General features: G+C 46.5%; 1 protein-coding gene and 1 long non-coding RNA gene across 2 annotated transcripts; one reads left to right on the top strand and one right to left on the bottom strand.

Annotated features, from left to right (window-relative positions):
* The first annotated feature begins 3,011 nt into the window (after positions 1–3,011).
* LOC120840748 lies at positions 3,012–6,049 on the top strand. The gene is made up of 2 exons (XM_040211406.3): positions 3,012–3,032; positions 3,254–6,049. Exons 1-2 carry the CDS (start codon positions 3,012–3,014, stop codon positions 5,882–5,884), a joined length of 2,652 nt encoding a protein of 883 aa, XP_040067340.1. The 3' UTR covers positions 5,885–6,049.
* A 9,920-nt stretch (positions 6,050–15,969) lies between these two features.
* Positions 15,970–20,750, bottom strand: LOC120840685. The gene is made up of 3 exons (XR_005715617.3): positions 20,496–20,750; positions 20,337–20,426; positions 15,970–16,062 (listed from the first exon to the last, which is right to left on the bottom strand). It is a non-coding gene; the product is annotated as an uncharacterized LOC120840685 (long non-coding RNA).
* Between the last annotated feature and the right edge of the window lie 350 nt (positions 20,751–21,100).

Genomic DNA, 21,100 nt, shown 5'->3' with positions numbered 1-21,100 from the left:
TTCGACGGTGTTTATAATTAGCATGGTGGAAGCTTGAGATCATTGCGCTCTGAAAGCAACACTGCCAACCCCGTCAAAATTGAAGTTCTTACATTGATCTTATTTCTTTCAATGAGAAAACCTTTGCTGACGTCATAGTGACCATTCGGCCAATCGTGGAAGGCCGATCACAGCGACGCTTTTGATCGCGCACGTCGCCAATAGTGATCAACAACACTAGCGACGGCGACAAGCTATAAGTGCCGGCGACGAGCGACGAAGATTTCTTACTGTCGCTGCTTGCGGCGCCAGGTTTATGGGTATCTAGAAAACGTCGCTCATCGCCTTGGTCGCTTGCAGCAGTCGCTTTTATAAGGTGTGCCTCGTCACGCGGCTGACTGAGCGACAGCGAGTCCTCGTTGCTGTCACTTGTCTCGTCACTCGGCAAATTGCTTACATGAAGTACACCGCCCTACACTTTTCTGCACCGGTGGAGGAGGTGCATCTGTATCAAACGAAGCTTTTATATACCGCGAGCGTTCTCTTGACCAAGGTCGCTAAACTCCTGGAGCAAAAAGTTGGGGCCGAGCTTCGCGGAGCGTGCTCATTGGACTGTCACGATGATGGCGTCACGCGGGACGAGATATCAACCATCCAAGCTTTCTGGGTGCTCAAATTCCTGCGAGAATGTGAAACACAAAGTTGTAGCGAGCTTCATTGGGGCGCGGGCGAGCAACACCGTGGGGCCAGGCGATTGAACGGCTGCACTGACGACGTCGCTCCCGCGTGTCCCTACATCCCTACACCGCGTTAGAATGGATCGTACGGAATTGTACCTAGGCGGGCTGTAAATGCCCCGAACTTTCTCGCCGGAAGATTGTTGATTGTGGAAGTTCTTGGTGACGACCAAGTGATGTTTCACAAATTTGGGAAGGAGTTATTTGAGGCCAAAATCTTCGCTTTGAAATCGAGGCGAAGATTGAACTTTCTGATATTGTGGAGCCGTGCGCGGTGCACGCGGCTTTAGAGCTCATCTTCAGAACTGTCAACAACGCTACCGGTGTCATCCAGGGACCGTGTGTGGTCTGACACAATACCACCTAGAACACAAGGCCTGCGCGTTTCCTCCTCTAAACGTCATCACTAGTAGATCCCCCGAGCGCCCCCTAGGTAGCCCGGATGAGCGCCGTCGTCTGCTACATCGTCTGCTAGAGCGGTTGACAGCACTGCCGCTGTATCGTCAGACGCTCGACCCGCGAAGGTCGAAAAAATCGGATGAAATGCCGTTTCACTGCTGCGTGAAAAATTGCCAAGGAAATAAGCACAAGTCTTATAGTTCAGTGCCAGTTTTTTCGTTCCCGACCGATGAAACCCGAAGGCAGCAGTGGCTGCAAGCACTGCCAAAGGAGAGTGTAGTGTCCGAATGCTCAAAGGTGCGCACGTAGTACATTCAAGCATTGGCTCTTGTGCCTCTTTAGTTAAAGAACTACGAGGTTACACTGATAGAAACTTCTTTTCGTATTCGACACGAGATGGGATCTCGATAAGGACGGGCGAGGAAATGCACGTAGTGCAGTTTGTTTTATTGAAGAGTTTTTTTTTTGTTTTTTTTTTCTCTTGTCTATCGACGTAAGAGCGCACTCGCGAACTCGGCAGGTACATCTGCAAACTGCCGTTGTGTCGCAATTTGGGCTTACTATACCCACCGTTCACGAAGAAAGTGTAGCTTCCGCAGTGCTGCAGCGCCGAGTTCCTGACGACATCGTCGGCGTGATGCTGATCGTACAGTCGAGCTGCGAGCCGATCAGAAAGTTTCAACGTCGCACAGAAAAATTGACGCGGGGTACGATATGTAATTTCGCAACCTTTTCAGAGCACCACGGTACAGGAATTGCATATTCCGTGCTTAATGGCTCATATGACAACCGGTTCAGTGTAACTTCGCGCACGGCACATATGCAGCACGAATGTCGAAGTCGAGGAGACTTGCATTCGTAACGTAGCGTAAGAAAATGCTGCCCTGTGAATGGGTCGTACCGGGCAGCTGTTTCGATGTTGCGTGCCGGCAACGTTCGAAATACGGACTCCACTAAATCGAAGCGTAGTCCTGATGTTTTGATCGTGTTTTTCTTGTTTTGAACGGTGTCCCGTGCGAGCGAATTAAGAAAAAGCTAGAGACGCGTGCCCAACCAGCCCAACGCTCTGCGCATTCCGGTCTCGCACGTGCGTTCATACAGTGCAGGCACTTTTCTACGCTACAGGCTCATTCCTCAGGGGTAGTCCCAACAGTGCACAATCACTGGAGAACACCTTCACCTCTTTTATAGTTCCTTTGTAGTCATGCACTCCTCTCTACCCCAAGAAAAACACTGAAGTATTATATTCCACGTGACTTTAGTAATCTGTGAAATTAAAAGCTGAATATTTGATGAGAGAGAATATCAAAACTGCTAGTTAGAGTTGTCGCTGCCCGAGGAGCCCATCTGGAACCCCAACTAAGGTGCCAGGTTCGGCCAGGTTCGATTGACGCATGGTTAGATGAACTTATGGAACAAGAAAAAAAAAAAGAGGAAAAAATGGGAGAAAAGGGGACAGACTTACATTATATTTATTATTAGGCATATATTATTTATAATTATAGTATAATTTACCAATAAGCTCAACTTAAGCCCGTAATTTACGGTGTACGGAATATGCTGAATGATGTGGGCCACCAGCAATATAAACTTCTCTGCTTAACTAACATACAGTGCACAGAGCATTGACAGAGCACTCCAGTACAGTAAAAACAAATGTAGCTTTGACACACCAGCATTCAAGATGGAAATAATATATATAAGCACCTCGATTACTTAATTTTGTTTTATATGTACAACTCTCCTTATTCACTCTTTCTTGCACTACTTGAAATGTAGTGCAAATATATGGCACTCACCTATGCTTTTACATCATTTGAAGGACAATCTACTAGCTTCCTTCGCTAAAGGGTCAGTTTGGATTGAGGAAATATATTCATGCCTTCAGTGGCGAACATGCGTTATAAAAAGCTAACCGTAAATCAAGAACAACTATCTAAAATTCAATAATGCCAGAAAGTTTATTGTCAAAAAAAGAAAAAAAGTGGAGACATTTTTTTTGTAACAGGCAATGAAACAGTCAAATGCCTCACTACAATCACTACAAAATTATTTCATATTCTTCACCAAATTCTACAGCTGCTTTGGCTACCAGATAACAGCAGTCACATGAAACAGTCATACTTTCTTTATTGTAGGTGTGTGCAGCACACTTTGAAGACAGATTCCTGATCACGTCAACACAGTACACAGACCCCAGAACCGGAGCAGTCCTCCAAGCCCGTCTCGATAGACCGAGACTTTCCAACAATGCTGTGCCGACAATATTTGCCTGCAGCACCTCTTCACTGCCCCAAGAACCACCACTGGCAGAGCCACCTGAAAAGAGACCAAGAGAACCCAATGAGGAAAATGATATCTCATTTGACCAACTCATAGACCAAATCCAAGACATCAATGCTACTCCCTTCTGGAACTGCATTCAAAACGACCAAGGTGTTACATTCCTGAACATCAACCAAGACCCCAACAACGCCCCACAGCTGAAGTACTCCGTTACTGTGAAGCCTGACTTAACTGTATCAGTATACTGTTACAGCACGAAGACAACCAAGCTTTCAGGCGACTTTTGGATACCGACCACCATTACCAGTCTGAAGACGCTGGTTGACCTGCTCGACAACATCAGAGCATTCGACAAGTCGGCCACATCATCTGGCACCAGCAAGAAGAAGGACGCCATTCTTGGACTCATCCTGTCGTTACTTGATGACCTCAGGAATGACAATGAAGTTCAGGACATCGCAGACGCGCTGACATTTTTATGCAAACAGGTAGATGTGCTCCTGAGAAAAAAGCCCAAGTATGCACCAGACTTTCTCATTTTTGCAAGCCTCATATACACCATTTCGCCGCACGCGTACAAGTTTATGAGGGGCACCTCCCGTATCATGCTGCCACATCCCTCTACCATCAGGAGACTGTGTTCCAACCAACAGCTGAACCCCTCAACAGAGCAAGACGATGAACAGCTTCTGTCTTACATAAAAAAGGAAAGTGAACACCTTGAGGATCACGAAAAAGTTGCCACCCTCATGTTGGATGAAGTACACTTAAAACCTTACATCGATTATAAGGGAGGAAATGTCCAAGGCAGCTCTGCCAACTCATGCAAAGCAGCACGAACAGCACATGTGTTCATGATACAGAGCCTGTTGTCATCCAACAAAGATGTCGTACATGTCCTCCCTGTGTGCCAGATAGATGCCCAACAGCTGCACTGCTTCGTGAAGAAAATTATTCTAAGGCTAGAGGCACTAGGATTCAAGATCATCGCCGTCGTAACCGACAATAATGCCATCAACCGCAAGATGATGTCACAATTTGCCACCCAGGCCAAATTCGATATGGTCTACAGCCACCCAGCAGACACAGACAGGCCCCTCTTTTTCATTGTCGACCCTGTACACTTGTTGAAATGCATTCGCAACAACTGGCTGAGCCAAGGAACTCCTGGAAAGTGCTTTGCATTTCCAAGCTTCGAAAGCATCGAAACGGCGACTCCTGCCACATCACAACAACAAGCTTCATTTGATGCCTTGAGGGAGTTGCAACTTCACGAGACTGACCAACTGGCTAAGTTTGTCTACGGACTCAGTGCCAAGGTGCTACATCCATCAAGTCTGGAGCGCCAAAATGTGAGGTTGGTCTTGAAAATCTTCAATGACCACGTCGTGCAAGCTTTAAGGACACTTGGCCACGACCTCGGCATCCAGCACGTCCTGGAAACGGCTGACTTCATCGAGCTGATTGTGAGGTGGTGGAAAGTGGCGAATGTGAAGACCCCCTTGAAAGGGCAGAGGCTGCGAGATCCAGTGCAGGAGCCTGTCAGCTCTGTGGCAGATCCGAAGCTCAAGTTCCTCAGTGGCATGGTCCAGTGGCTCGACACCTGGGAAGCAATGGACACAGACAGTGGGAGACTGACCAATGAGACACATAAAGCGCTCAGGCTGACTTGCTCCACCCTGGTAAAGGTGTCCATCTACTGCCTCAGGGAGCTTGGTTTCAGCTATGTTCTGCTCGGCAAGTTTCAAACAGACTCTCTGGAAGCCAAATTTGGAAAGTACAGGAGGCTTGCTGGGACACAATACCACATTTCCATCCACCAGTTGTACGAGTCGGAGACGAAGATCAGGCTGCAAAAGATGCTACCACTGGTGCCCGCCACAGAGTTACTTGGCAGGGCACAAGAACAAGCAACACACGAAGAGGTGACACAGGAGGAACGCAACCAGTTCAGCGTCACAGTAGATGCTACTGACATCGCTGCCAAACATGATCAGATGCCTGCGATTACCTATATTGCAGGCTACTGCGCCCATGCAGTCCTAAAAAAACTTGGTTGCGATGCTTGCGAAGAAAACCTCACCCTGGAAGAAAGAAGCATTGAGCTCGACGATGCAAGCCTCATCAAAGGAATCTCCCGGGGAGGGCTGAAATTTCCCCAAGCCGTAGTCGTGAATGCCGTGCTCCACACACAGCTAGTGCTGGAAAAGCTCACAGACAAGGAGAATGCAGCACAGTTCTTTGCAATTCGAAACCAGAAGGGACTGCTTATGTCTGTCACTAGGGAGATGCTGACCAAGTATGATGACCTGGATGTGTGTGACTTTGGACATGACCCCAAGGTTGTGATGACGCACATCTTGAGTGTGTCAGCTAACACTTTCCTTGCTAACTACTGCCGGAACCAAAATGAGGCTATCCAAGACGCTGCAGCCTCTAAAAAAAATGTGCGGAAGTTGCAAGTCCTAAGTCAGAGCAAGTAGTGGCACAAACACAAACTGTCAAGAAATCTCCAATGACTGGCATTATGTATTTGTCTATTTACTTCTCGAAATATTTGTGAAAATGGACAGTACTTGACCTATTAACATGCATTATATAAGTTTATTACTTCCTTCTTGGTTTGACCAGCTACTACATATTGTTATATTGTGATTTCCAGATAACAAAACCACGAAATATCAAGCAGGGAAGAACAATCTCTCCAGAGCAGTAAAGGTGCAGTGATACGTAGTTTCTGACAAAAATTGGTGAACCATTTTCTAAAAGATGAATAATGCAAACTATAGAGTAAAAACACTTTTTGTTCTTTCTACTTGCATGTTCTGAAAAAGGTGTACCAATAGCAAGTAAAAATTGCAGAGGAGTGAGCGAAGATCTAATAAGCTGCTAAATAGACATTGTATTCAATCATCGCTACAGTGGTATACGAGAGAGAGAGCTGACTTCTCTGTGGAACATACGGCTGGTTATACATTTCTGTTACATTGCATTACAACCACTTGCAACCGCTATACGCCGTTTACTTCCCGGTTGACAGTGCGGTGAAAGCTGCATACCCATTGGACCAGTCAACTGTCGATCTTGCACCTCATGAACACACCTCCCCCCCTCCCTTCACGTACTCACGAGCGGAGAATGAGGTCAAGTGTTAAAAGCCAGGCCATGAATTGGTCCGGTGTGAGCGCAGCATACACTGCACTGTCAGCTTTAGGATAAACGGAGCACAGCAAAGGATTGCTGCGACACCAGCCAATATTTCTGAGCTAGCGTCGTGTTTAATAACAGTCAGGGTTTCGTTTTCGCCACAGTGGGCGGTGGTGGGTCTGCCGCCCACTAGCCCAAATATAATGTAGCAGCGAACTCTATATTCTGCCGTGGATAAACAAAAAGATGCAGTCTTTGAAGCGTATAGTGCTTGGGAGCATCCACATCGAGCGAATCTCGCAGCACCATGCTTATCAAACTGATGCCTGCATTTGGCATCCTTGCTACAGGGGCACAGTGTGACTAAGAAAGCGCGAAAATACCGCGCATTGTTTTTAAGTGCGCTTTAGATCCCCTTCCTCTCAGTCCCCCTCCCTTTCGATGTCCACCTCTCAAATATTTTTGGGGAAAACCCTGATGACAGCTATAAATACAAACCTGAAGATTACGGAATCTCCGTGGTGTGATTGCTGCGCCAATTGCGCCAAACTGCACCATGGGGCTAACCCTGCTACATCCTGCTACATTTTACAAAAATATGGGTAATCTGTAACAAGCCTGCGCCGAAGGACTTTCAAAACCGAAACTATATTGAGTACCATAATGGGCACACATAGCTAGGTGGCGCAAGCGGCCGCCTGACACCAAAGTACCCTTCATCAATCGTTCATCCGATCTTGCAGGGTTTTTACCACAGTCTCGCGTTTTGCGCTCTCATCGTCTCGCATCTTTTTTTTAAAACTTTTTCGACGATAGAGGCGGGCATCTGCAGACGCCCCGACGCTCGGGTGCTGGGTACCATCCATGCCATCATGTTGTGAAACGAAATCACGTTTTTGCGTGGCGGGGGTTACATTGTGAGCTGAAGCACTTGCTCCTGAAAGCAACGGCTGTGGGAAAACTATATTTGGTCCCTGCTTGCCAGTCGCCATGGTCGCGCGACGTTGGGTGTTGCCGTCCCCACGTCGCTACACATATGGCGCTTTCTAAACTGAAACATAAGGACCGCCCTAATATTCATCAACATTCCTGTTCTTGTTCAATATGCTGCTCGAAAAATCCCTCAAGCTCAAAGACTGCTGTGTCGAAGTACTGATTACCAAGGTTTCTCTTGGTAGGCTTTCTTTCGAGGGGGACTCAGGTACGTAAAAAATCTGCCGCGAAAGGGACTTGGTGAAGAGAAGTGAGCGAAAGCAAAGAAGGCAATGTCTGCACTCTGAACCCGGACAACACGCTTGTTTCTCTCAAGATCAGTCGTTACACCAAGCGCTTCAAGAACTTCTTGACCCTCGCTCGTGATGTCTTGCATTGATGCACTCAAATTCTTTTTTTGCTGTGTTTAGCTTGTACCTCGCTAGCCAATCTAACAAGCATGTGCGAATGGACTTTTTTTTTTTGTATGCTGGACAGTTACATTTTGTTTACAATTTTGGGAACCAGTTGGCGAGGGATTGGACTGGCATGGTTTCGATCGAACAGCAATCTCCTCTCGCACGACAATTTTGCACTGCACTCCAGTGGTCACGTGTATCAACAGTTAGAGACTGCTTCTATTTATTGCATAACTAGACAACCTAATGGTGTGATATTTACTACTAAGTTGGTCATTTTCAAATAAATTTTAATATGTGCAGTTTGGTTTTTATTTACCTATAGCGGGTATATATATATATATGTATAATTTAACTGAAGCATTGCAAAATGTGTCATGTCATTGGCATTTCAGTTACATGTTGAAAGACTCCCAGGTGGTTTACCTTGACTATAATTTGTTTATTGCGGCGAGCAAAGTGTTTTTTGTTTGTCCAGCACTTAAAACAAATATTTTTATTTTCCTAAGAATGTCTGCACCAAAAGCCAGTTTTGCTGCTCCGAAACACTGTTTTAGCTGCTCCAAAACACTGTTTTGGCTGCTCCAAAACACTGTTTTGGCTGCTCCGAAAGGTGCTCCAAAACAGCTTAGGCCAATCACATCACTGGAATCTGCTGGTCAGTCATTCCAGTTCACAGTCACATAAAACCTCAGCAACCATCAGACAAGTTTATGGCCGGTAAGCTTATGTCCAGGGCCGGCTTTTTTTAATGGACCTCTCAGCTGAGACTGGGTGAAAGAAAGCCCAACAAGCCTGGGGTGCACAAGCGCCTGAGTGTCAACTTTGCGTTCTACTTTGCTGGTGTGGTAGCCTTCGCTTAGGCTCAGCTGAGACACAGTCTAAACCCCGAAAGCTCCAAGAAGATTGAAGTCACACTAGTGCACTACAAAGCCTACTTCTTTCCAAGGCACATTTTAGCCGATACAGGCAACTTCGGTGAAATGAGAGAAGAACTTATCAAAGACTGCTTGTGTATCGGCCTGGAAAACCGAATGGTTTAAAAAAAACCTACTACAACTGCACTTGTCACTGGCCCAATGGAAGCACTTACGAATGCCTGTCAGCAGGAGACAGTCCGACAACAGCAGAAAGAGCTAGAGCTGCCGCAAAGTACAGAATCTGTAGATGAGGTCCATATCAGAAGAAAAAGTACTGGACTATAAAAGGCTGCGGTCGCTTGAGATATGACCTTGTCAAACATCACCAACATGACGCCAATGATTCATAATGATTCAATACCTCGTGGTAACATGAAGTACACCATTTTGTTCTTAGCCCGAGACTGAGGCAGGAAAAGAGGAAAGTCTCAAAGTAAAAGAAAAATGAACAATCGAGAACACGACTGAGACTGAGACGTGTCCTCGACTGTTCATTTTTCTTCTACTTTGAAACTTTCCTCTTTTCCTGCCTCAGTCTCGGGCTAAGAACAAAATGGTTAACATCCACCAGCTCGCCAGCGCAATCACTACAATATGAAGTACACCCTCGGGCGAGTTGTCTAGAAAAAGATGTGGTGTGCCAAGGTTGTTAAAAAAGAAAACAATTTATAGCAGTTCATTGGTTGAAGTCTTCTCTCAGGAATGTCACTAAAGAAGAGGAAGGACTTTGCTCAAAAGGACATAAAATGACTGCCTCAAATCTAGCCACAAGAACCAATGGTAAGCAAGAGCCGAATTCCTTGGCATGGCCTCGAACTCCCAAGCTTCAAAGTGGCAGCCAATAATACTCGTTCAGAACTGACTCCGATACTATTCAAGATAGACATTGGCGCAGTTGAGACAGGGATTCCCGAAGACCATTTTAAGACTCTAGAAGCCGGTGTTAGGGACCCAACAGAAGGTCACTTCAGGTTCTGGGAGGAACAAAACTGAATTTTTCAATCAAAAACTGCAGCGAGTTAGAGAAAGTTTACATCATTCGCGACCCCAACATACCGGCAGCTGCTTGGCAAGCCAGCTATAGAAAAGCTCGAAGTTCTCCCTCAGCAAGCAGCTGTTCACATTTCCAACCGTAGGGCAGTGCCATGGTTTGATCTGAAGGCGAAAAAATAATTTACAATCGATAGATCTGAGAGGCTTCCAAAATTGCCACCGATACCTTCCGAACTCACCCCAGTGCCGTACAAAGCCCTTCTAGCATATAAAAAAAAAACTCTAAAAGTTAACATGCCTCTGTACAGTTTTTAGGCTTTCCTATAAAGGCCGGTTCTCACATGCAGCGAAGCGCTGATGTAGCGCTGCTCACGTGCCGTCAGGTACTTATCGTCTGGCCTGAGCAACAGTTTTGACGGTGCGATACAAAGCTGGTGAACGCTCCCGTCGGCACGTGCTTAGCGCGAGGTCAGCGCTATGCTTGTAGCGCTCCGCTGCATGTGTGAACAGGCCTTAAGGCTGATAAAAAGCTTAAAGATTGTCTAAAAATCTCAGAAGTGGAGTAAAAGCATGATGGGATAATTTTACACTTCCCCTGAGTAAAGTACAACTAGCACCCTATAGGCACTGGTTTGCAGAGCGTGACACTGTTACCGCAAACAGGGGGTCTCTGGTTTTTGCTGTTTTTCTTTTAGACTCAAAAGGCTGTCATTAAAACTACCAATGTCGTGGGAAGTGCTCATTTGGTCACAACGTTAAGGGGTAAATTTTGATGCCCAAAAATACCATTTTGAAGAAAAAGTGCCACACACATATAAAAATCTGCCTGCTGCAAGGTTTAAACCCAGGACCTTTTCATAACTTTGCTAATGGAAATACCATGCTAGTAGTGGAGAGGTCATGGGTTTAAACCCTGAAGCAGGAGGATTCTTCCAGATGTGCATCAGTGCCTTGAGAATACGAGTTGCACTCCAATGAGGGTGAACTGCAAAATTATCCTGTTAAGCTGCCGCTATACGCAAGGTATAAGGTGGCATAAATAGAGTGCAGGCAGTAAACTGAGCCAGAAAAATTGGAACCTGCAAGTACATACCTCAAACTTCGGTCAATACTCTTGGTGGTGCATGCTACCTTGTCAAATTTCAAAGTGAAGCTCCATTTCTGTAAGAAATTAGAATATTTCTGTAAATTTTATGGTCGGTTTGCTTGCTGCATACTCGACCCGGACGAATAACACAGAGCGAATGGCTCCAAGAAAAAAATACATTTAATTGGACATGAATGAGATGGTCAATACACTAACATCGTTACCGGGGCGCTTAAGTCTGGTCAGCGACTGCCTGTGCACTGCCTCTGATCCGCCTTATCAAGGCGGTGCGCGCGATGTGCGCGTGGCCGGCTTGACTCCACCGCCCTGCGGGAAAGTCTGCCACCTGTGGCCCGTAGTCGGGCAACTGGACGGGACTGGGAAGCCGCCAGGGTGCCCACAATTTCTACGACGGACGCTGCTGTAGACGAACAGCGAGAGCCGTGCTTGCTACTGCTAACATGAGATGGCACAACTGTTGAAGATTTGGCGACTAGCCGTGATGCAAAAAAAACAAAATTGGGGGGTTTACGTGCCACACCAACAAAAGACACCTGCAGCACAAGTCTGAATTACACGGTGCCCTTTTCACAATACGCATCAGTATTATGGTGGGAACCTCGGCCGGCATTCTAAACCGTCAACTGGGGATCCATAGGCCAGCGGTTCGAATCTGAGCCACTGGGGCCATTAGCCGTGATGGCCACATTCAGTAAAATTCATTTGATTCGTCTTTCTGCCTGTGTTGTATATGAAGTGTGCACAGTGAGATTTAACACAAATAAAGTGAAGTATAGGCGATTGGTGAAATAAAGCAGACGCCACGCAGACAAAATCGGTGGGAACAAGAGCACTCTCCAAGATGAATTGCGCCGCGCCATCTCTCGTCAATAAAGCAAATGTGGCTCTCGCTGTGGCTTGTTTCTCCGCATCAGCATTCGTCATCTTAATTTAGACAAATGTTGTTCTAATTTCTTACAGAAACGAAGCTCCGCTTTGAAATCTGACAAGTTAGCGTGCACTGTGAAAATACACCATTAACAAAACTTTCAGCTGCCCACGTGCAGCTATCAATTTTTCTGACACAATTTACAGTCAACAACTCTATTCATGCCACCCTATATATCAATGTTGAATGGCTAGTTGGTATTGGTCTTGGGTTGCCACAGGCATGGTAGCGCTTTTTAGACGTGGACAAAAGAGCTCGTGCCTGTCTTGTCTTTCCTTCTTTTGTCCTCATCTAAAAAGTGCTACCATGCCTTTGGCCACCCAAGACCCTATACATATTAGGATTTATAAAATCAAATTGTTCGCAGAAAGTTTTGAACTCAACACCTCTATTGATCCCCTTGACATCCGATATATACAGAAAACACACCTTGTTTCATGCCATGCACACCCACCTTGCTAACCGTCTCCCAAGTATCAACAATGTGGCTTTTGAAGTTCCCAAATATCACAAACTGCTTCATGCACCGATTCCTGCAGAGGTGTTTCAAGTTCACTGTTCCAATGTTGTCCCAAGTATCCACACCCGGTGGCATCTGGTTTTCGAGACTCGCCCACTGAAAAAGTAAGGAAGTGGTAAATAAATATCTTAACAACAAGAAACTATTGTGACATAACAAATTATGAGTGCACATGAAGATGGCAAATACAAAACAGCTATAGAGGTATATTAATCGCTACTTTGATGTTTTGTGCATTTATTGGCAACCTCAGATATACTGCAGACGACATATTTTTCGCGGGCTCAATATTTCGCGATTTAGGTTAAAGCTGAAGTTTTGGAATAGTTTGCGGGCTCTAATTTTCGCGATGCGGTAGGATCTCAATATAGTTTCCAATATGTTTACATTTTACCGGAATTGTTCGTGGGACCTATTTTTCGTTATTCGCAGACGATTCGCGAAAATTAAGTCGTTTACAGTATTTTTTTTTCAGTATTTCTGTTGGAGTTTTTAATACAGAATGAAGCTTCAATGGGGCATGTGAGGCTTAAATAAAAAATACTGTCCAATGGTAAAAAGTAAAATGCCAAGCACTTGCACACCTTCGCATTAGTCCTCAAACTTTCGCGCAGAGGGTTACACCACATATTCTGTCGGAGTGGTGCACGAAAGCGCCCGACCTCAAAAGCCCAGCCCTAAAAGCCTCCTCCTTTTAGCACTTCCTTCAAATCCCAATTCTCAGAAGACATTGACATGAATATCCGTGTTGGCGGCCCATTTCTTCTATATGCTACGGCACTTTTCTTCCTTATTGCTGCCCATATAGAGTGAAAGGGTGCAGCAGTATTTGTTTTCATTGCCAGGCCATTGATGCCTTGAACATAATGATTGATTATGATTTTAAGCCTTGTTCCAGGTTTACTTATTTACAAAACATGGTAGCATTATTTGCATGCCTCCGGCTGCTCAAACACCAACTCATGTTTAGAAACAAACCGGAGTGGCCCTAGCGGAAGCCACCGGCGCCGTGCATGCGCAATGGAGTGTGGGCAAGAAGCTCTCCGTCGCCCATAAACAAACCATTGAAATGCGATGTTGTAGGCGTCGGTTCGAGTCCCCCTGCCCTTTCTCGCGTTCGAATTGTTGATTCTACGTCTTCCTGGCAATGTCTGACTATCTTGAGCAGCCTCAGCGAAATTACCGAGGCTCGTTACACCGCCAAACTTTGCGTGAATAATATGACATGTGGCGATTCATTACGCGTGGACGCGGCAGTATGTACGCTTACAGCCCGATTCGCATGATGAGATTTCGTTCGCAATTTTCAGTCGCGACGCCGCTCGGGCTGCAAAAGCGTGAACCGTAGCTGAGATGGTCGACATCGATACTGAAAATAGCAAGCAGAATTGGACCAAGTAAATCAGGCATAACAAGTCGGTGGTGGCCACTGGTAACAATGATCAACATCTCCTTGACCTAAGTCTTTTTTTGAGGCCTGCACCTACTTCTTATCGCAAGTATCGGCCCAACGTTTGGTCAATGGGCCGGTGTCGTCTAAAAGAGCAGACGACAAGCAGAAACGTTTGTAAGAGCAGACGACATTCTGAACGATCAGGCAGCCGTTTCAACGTGAAGACGCACTGATTGTTGTCCGAAGGTGGTCCTGTACAACCTCACGCTTTTCCGGCGTTCATGTTGGAACAAAGCAAATGAATCGGATGACCCAAGTATCCGAGAATTCAACCCAAAGTGCTCCCTGCCCAAGCAATCGTGGTCCGACGGCGTCTGGTTTTGCCCTTTCATGGCACATACCCAGATTCTCGGACGAACCGAGCACATGAACACTGATCTTCCAAACTTTCTCGACTCTTTTGGTACAGCCCCAGTCACGGCATTTTTATGAGAAGGCAGGTTTTTGCCTGGTCCCTTTCAAAACAACGCAGGAATACGCATCACACATGCGGTCTTCTGCCTACAGCCCCAGACAAGTGCGCCCGAAGCGCCGTGACGTATCAGAGTTGAGTTCGTGTATACATAGGTTGAGGTGCCGCAAAACTTTATCATTGCTTTTGAACGAACACCAAGCTATGGGCACAAGCCAAGATCATATGTCTGCTCTCCAAAGTTTATAGTTATTCTTCCTGGTGATTAGAAACAACCTCCGTATTACTTCATTTTTTTCTGCAGTACTGGACCCATTTCAAAATTACGCTCCAGGTGACAAACACATGCCTGGCCTTTGAAGTTATTTGCTATAAATATCTCAAATTTCTCAGGGGGACTAGATCCCCCTGCCCCCCATTGTGAGAACAAGATAACATGCTCAAGGAGTTTACAAGGAACGGTGGTCATAGAGAGATTCCTTAGGCCCACCAAAAAGTTCACAGTTACTCACTTCTGTACAGATAGCCAAGTTTAAGTTAAGACAATAACACCCACTTGCATATATAGTCAATAATGAAACGCAAGTCCATTCACCTTTTAATAATGCTTCTATTATTAGTAAGAATCCCCGATACATCTGAGACAAGAGGATGGCATACTCTTCCCCTCTCTGCCTGCTATTCTAAATTCGATATTCCAGGTGGATCCCCAGCACAAAACAAACTCTGGGTTTCGGAAATCAAGACTGAGGGACCTGTTTCAAGCACATTGTCATTAATGGGATTGTACACACAGTATTTATTGTTAATGCACATGCTACTGTATCGAAGCTTGAAAGTGACATTTTATTCTTTGGCAAATTCTATCAGTTTTTTTTTCATGCATGACATGTTTCAATTGAGAGGTCCTCACACACGGTGCTGGGGCTAGATCTAAATGATGACCTGGGCAGAAGAATTTGGACTTTTAGTGTGTATGTTGCCCATTTGGTGATAACTGAACATCACTCACTACCCATCTCATGGGCCCGAATAATAGCTCCATGAGTTACTTGAAGATTCAATAACTACCTTAATATGTCCAAAATTACCTCCTCTGTTTGTGCCAAACTTTCAGATAAGTGGTCAGATATCCCATAAAAGATTAGGTCGCCACAGCGACAGTGATCGTCATCCTCATTTAGATGTGCTCGCAGGGCCCAATCTTCTTGTTGGACTACTTCTATCAATCTTCTAGTCACGCAAACTTCTCGAACCAGAGCAGTAGTTCTACTTTCAAGCTCGGCCAATATAGCAATAATATCTGTCACGGCAGTTTGAATAGGTCCTTGGGATCGTTATTTCTTGTTTAGTGATGCCAGTATTCCTGATTCAGCCCGACCTATTTTAAGCGCGTGTGTATCAACCTCTACCAGCATCTTGTGCATCTTATTGAATTGTCTGAGTTGTTCATTCATCGGACCGGTATAATCTTAATGTTACCGGATAGGAGGAGGATTACCGTATCAACAGTCCCAAACAGTTTTACAAGGCACTTCTGGGCATAGGAACACCAGTAAACGCATGTTGCTTCTTTACAATTTTACGAGAGTATTGGACCAACCTGAACATGCAAGGAAAAGAAATCGGTGGTCCGTACAGTCTGGTTGGTACAGATCGGTGGCCGATAGGCCGCACACTCCTGTTATTGGTCTGCTTCACCATGACAGTCGTTGAAGTCGCGCACCAAAACAGGGTTGTCACAACTGAGCAGGAGCGATGGGGTCGGAAGCTGGAGGCGAGCCGCAGCCTGGACGAGCAAGAGGACTAAATGAGTGGTGCACATGGTATGGTTGATCCCGTACTCACTCCTTCACTAGCGCATGAAACATTTTAAACGCATATGAAATGAGCTACATAAAGTTGAGCAACAACTTTTGGCAATCAACACCGATTTACGCGACAAATGGACACAGACAGAGGGAGTACCGGAATCATATACATACCTATTTAAGATCCCTCAGAATATTAGGTTCTGATACTGGATCATGCAGAATGTGCATGCTGTACCCAGTCATGCAATGTTTCTTTGTGTGTGTGTACGCGCTTGAAACTGTGTATAAAGACAGGTGAACTGTATCCGACAAATTCGCGAGTCCAGCAAAACGAACGGCACCTAGCGGGAAAACACTGAGCTGGCCGGAACAGGTCCTTTCGCGATTTCCGCTCGTCTCTTGTGGCTTCCGTGATTACATGTTGTCGATGGTTTGCTCGACAGAACAGTTCTACCAATGACTGTGTCGTAACCAGAGTATCGCCTTGTGATCAAGGTTACTCTGCACGCGACCTATGGAACCGCGTGAGAAAGACATTCTGCGTTCATAAACGTTCATCAGCACCGTTGTAGGACAGGTGGCAGTCCTTTCCTAGTTTCCTCGAAGAAAGTCAGGCCTCTGGAAGTTCGCTTACCCAACCACAGCACCACAGGTTCGAAACATGGAAGATAAGATGCGAGGCAAGCCATTTGGAGTCAAATGCTTGCTTGCTGGTGCTGCAGCATTGTGCGTTGAGCTGGCACATGGCACGGCAGGACCTGGATTCGACCGCCATATTTGCCCGATAGTGGCGTCCCTATAGGTCGCTGGAGTCGCGAATTTCGTTGGAGATATGCCGGGTGTGCTTAGTCAAGTTTCTTAGAGACGCATGTCATCGATAAACAATAACGACCACCAGCAATGCCCGCTGACAAACACATGCTAATACGTTTTGCCATAGCACATTTATACCTCACCATGTACAGTATTTAGCTGTGTGTTCTGCTTTGTCCTTTCATATTTTTTAATCCCATGTAAGCATGCTGTTGCGTTGCAGTGCCAAATGGCCACATTAACCAACGAAGCATCTGACGGCCGCGTTTGTCAAAGAACAAATGCCTATTGAATCTTCAGAACTTTGGCTCGTCATTAGGGATTTGATTATTTTCATGATATTGATTGAAGAGTACTGAAGGGACGCATATCGGCAAAAGATTTGAGCCCGATTGTGGGCCCACGCTAAAGGAAGTGAAAATGGTGAAGTCTTACTCTTTGAATATAATGCGTGCTTTGCTGCGACACTTTGTTTCCTCACATAAATGGGCAAAGGGCGCAGAGTTTTGTGTTGTATGCTTTCTTTTTCCGACATCCTGGGCCATCTCTAATAACCATGCATGTCCGACGTACACAATTAATTGTAAAAACTTGAAAAACGCCAGACACTGGCGCTTTTTCATTCACGACCAGGTAGTTTTCCTGCTAGTACTTTCCCCAGAACTTGTAGTTTCCGTACGGCAAGCAAGTCGTCTGCTCTTTCGTGCAGGCGGCTGCCGTGACGCCACGGCACCGAGCTCCGATTGGAGGAGAGGTTCAGGCGGGATCTTGGGGACTATCGCGAGTAAACAAAGTGGCGTGACGACTTTGTGCTCTCTGCTTGGCCATAGGAATGGCTGCTTCCCAGCAGCCCTCGGATAAACTCTGCTACTTCAAAGACAAGGCTGTAGAGTTCAAGAAACATGAGCGGAAACAGCGCAAAGCGTATGTTCTGTCGTTTTAAGTAAATTAATTTACCCTGAGAGCCCATGTTTGACGAGTACCGCCAAACTCATTGCCCTACACAAGTTGTTGTGATCACACAAACTGTCATGTTCGAAACGAAATCGGTGCCAACCGGTGACCGCCTGTTAACCGTGGACCACAGGGGCAAGTACTAATTTCAAGATGCGCTTCCGCCTTAAAAGTGTAGAGTTCTCGGCTAAAGTTTGTCTTGCAATGCTAAGGCGGTTTGGTTAATTGTGATCAAGTCTGTCACATTGTTTTTCATCACCCAAGGATCACAAGAACCCAATAGAGGGAAGAGTTGGTTAAGTCTTTAAAGGTAAGGCAAGCTGAACAAATGGAATTTACCGGTACGATTGGCAGGCGCTTTTCTGTGGCTGGTAGCCACAGAAGAACCCCTGAGTTGCAACAATGGACAAGTGCTCCCTCTTTTTAGAAAAGCCTTCTTGTCGTCTTGATCTAACAATCGTCAAAATGTCTCGAGCAGACAATGGAGGAATGGTTTTCAATTATCCCCGTTTATTAGCCGGATCCACATCTTTTGCAGTTTGGCATCCTTCAGAAATTTGAACAGCAACACGCCGTCATTTAAGCACGCAGTGCATCCAAAACGCAGCTTGCTTTCATTGCCCTTCGATTGAGAAGGATACTAGTCACAAAAGTATCATTTTTCTGAACTCGGCAAGTACCCAGCACGACAAAAACAGCAATAAAAAAACTCACGGATGCCGCATTAGCATGACTGCCATTAGTGATGCCTAGATGTTAGGCTTGTTCATTTACTTGCTCCTCCTGCACCAGTGCAGAAAAGTGTAGGGCGACATACTTGCTGTACTACACCAGAAGTACACCGCGCTACAGTTTTCTGCACCGGTGCAGGTAAATCAAACGAGCCTGCTGTTTAGTCCTGACCATTTATCGGCATGTGCCGGGGCAGAGCTAAGCGCAAAACGTCACCAAACTGCTCTTCTAGCTTTTCGCCCCCTTTCACATGTGCAGTAGACCTAATTTGGCCCACTTTCCCCCTGTAAAACACTTAAATTACTGGAGATTAGACAAAACCAGCGACGGCTTAACTGCTGTTTTACGCACCTGTGTATCTTCGTTCTGTGCACCTTCTACTTTTGAGTTTCCTCTCTCCTAGCGCCATCTCAGGTTTCCATACATCATGTTACGTGGAATAGTGCATACGCTGAAGCTACAGTCGGGGACAAAAGTCCCCAGGACGCACGAGCTGCAATTGAAACGCATTGCTCTGCCATCTGCCGGCGGGCCGCCTGGTTTCGAGATCACACAAAAGCGCATGAGTGTCCTACTGTGCCTGCAAACATGCGTTTTCCCGCTCTTCTGCGGCATGGCGCCAAACTCGGATTCGGCCGCGCTTACTGACATGGCACCTATAAAGCAAGAAGTCACGGCAGCTCAGCTTAGCGGTTTATATATAAACCAAAGTGCGCTGACACGGCGAAATACGGCGCAATGCTGCAGGCAGTATCTCCAGTTTCGAAATGCGTAGCAGGCTCTGGTCAGCCGCAAGCGCAATCTTAGAGGCGGTACCACGCGCCCGATTGCAAGTTAGGCGTTGTGCCGCACAAGAGCAGGAAAACACACGTTTGAAGGCACAGTAGGACACGCATGCGCTTCTGTGTGATCTCGAAACCAGGCGACCCGCCGCCAGATGGCAGAGCAATTCGTTTCAGTCACAGCTCGCGCATCCTGGAGACTTTTGTCCCCGACTGTACATCGGTAGGCACATCAACAACAAAGAATGTACGTTAGCTCTGCAAGGGCCCGGGCCAACCCGAAAGCCTGGGCCCGGCCAGGGTAGCACGAATTCTTTCCGGGCCCAGGCCGGGCTCGCGCAATGATGCAGCATACTTTCTAAAACATTGAGAAGAAAATGCTAGCGCACTGATAGTTTAGATTTTAAAGAGAGAAAAAACGGAAGGGCCATCTCGCTACAATGCCACTAAAATAATCTTTGAAATAAGCAAAGCTGTTTTGGCCTAAGCCCGCAAAAAGATAGAATTATGGGGATTCCATCAGCATAGCGGGACAACCACCAGCAGGCAAGAAAACGAGGGCAATCTGCAGTCACAGGGGACAGCACGATTGTCTTGCCCTTTCTTTTCAAACTTTTGAAGAAAAAAAACGACAACAAAAAAACTGCATCTTGCTATTAAAGATATGCCTTTATATTTGTGTAAACTTTCGAATGTTCACCACGTGTCTGCGATATGACAGCGTCTTTCATGAAAATTAGTAATTAACTACCCTAACACCTCCGCAGGGCACCTTTGCATTTAAGAGATGGGGCACACCTTGGCCTAGCTCACACCGGGCCGGGCCTGTTCAGGCAGGCAGGGCCGGGCCTGACTAAGTAAGCATCCCATCGGGCCGGGTCGAGAGTCAGCGGGCCAGGGCCCGGCCGGGCCTCAAAAAGTAGGCCCGAGCAGTGCTTTAGTTTACATACCGTGTTTCCCATACGTACCGGGTTGTGCGGGTGCAATCGACCGCGCGGCCGGTGATGCAAGCCTCAAGAGAAATTGCTTCCGTAACTCCTCAGCACGACGCTGGTTCCCTGGCAAGAGAAAGGATACGTAAGGAATAGAGAGAAAAAGGGAGGCGAAATAAATGGTAGTCTTCCTACCGTTGCTGCCATAGCACTGCGGAACCCACGCCAGCCTTGCCGAGCCTTGTAAACGATGCTGAACGTAGACTAAGAAAATAGACACGATCCGTGCAGAGCAAGACCAACGTCAAAACGAAGCACCCGTCGATGTGATGATTCCTGTTCTAGGCTGAGCGATTCATCTTCGCCGCACTGTCCACTGTTGCACCAACTGCCAGCCGCACAAGTTTCGTTTCGATGACGTGCCGCCGATGCCGCAGCCGCACCAGCCGCACCCGCCGCGCCCAACGAGGTTGACGCACCGTACTCTCGTCGAGCTTAGCGTGTTTGCCGCTTGGGGCGGGTCGGGGATCTACTAATGAAACGTCATGCGCAGGCCTTGTCTTCTAGGTGGTATTGATTGACATCGGTAGTGTTTGAGAAAAGAGGGAGCGACAAGGGATGGTGAGAAACTAACCTAAGGAAGGGAAATAAAAGAAAAAAAAGGTACGACCATCAGACACACGCACACATATAGGAGACAGGAAAGGTCGTACAAACTGTTTGGGAGAGAGGGAGGGAGAGAGAAAGAGGGGGGTAATGATTGTGAAGAAGGGGTATATCCCTTCCCCCAATTTTTAGAA

The sequence above is a fragment of the Ixodes scapularis genome, unplaced genomic scaffold (genome assembly GCF_016920785.2).
Source record: "Ixodes scapularis isolate PalLabHiFi unplaced genomic scaffold, ASM1692078v2 PGA_scaffold10__122_contigs__length_95168666, whole genome shotgun sequence".
Lineage (NCBI taxonomy): Eukaryota > Metazoa > Arthropoda > Arachnida > Ixodida > Ixodidae > Ixodes > Ixodes scapularis.
Note: the sequence above shows the minus strand (reverse complement) of the source record. Positions and strands in the feature narration are given on the sequence as shown.

What these genes read in the sequence shown, in the direction of transcription:
- LOC120840748 (XM_040211406.3), top strand. Translation starts at nt 3,012, where the DNA reads ATGCGTTATAAAAAGCTAACC. An exon ending in TGCGTTATAAAAAGCTAACC is followed by an intron (nt 3,033 to 3,253) that starts GTAAATCAAGAA and finishes TCTTTATTGTAG; the next exon opens with GTGTGTGCAGCACACTTTGA.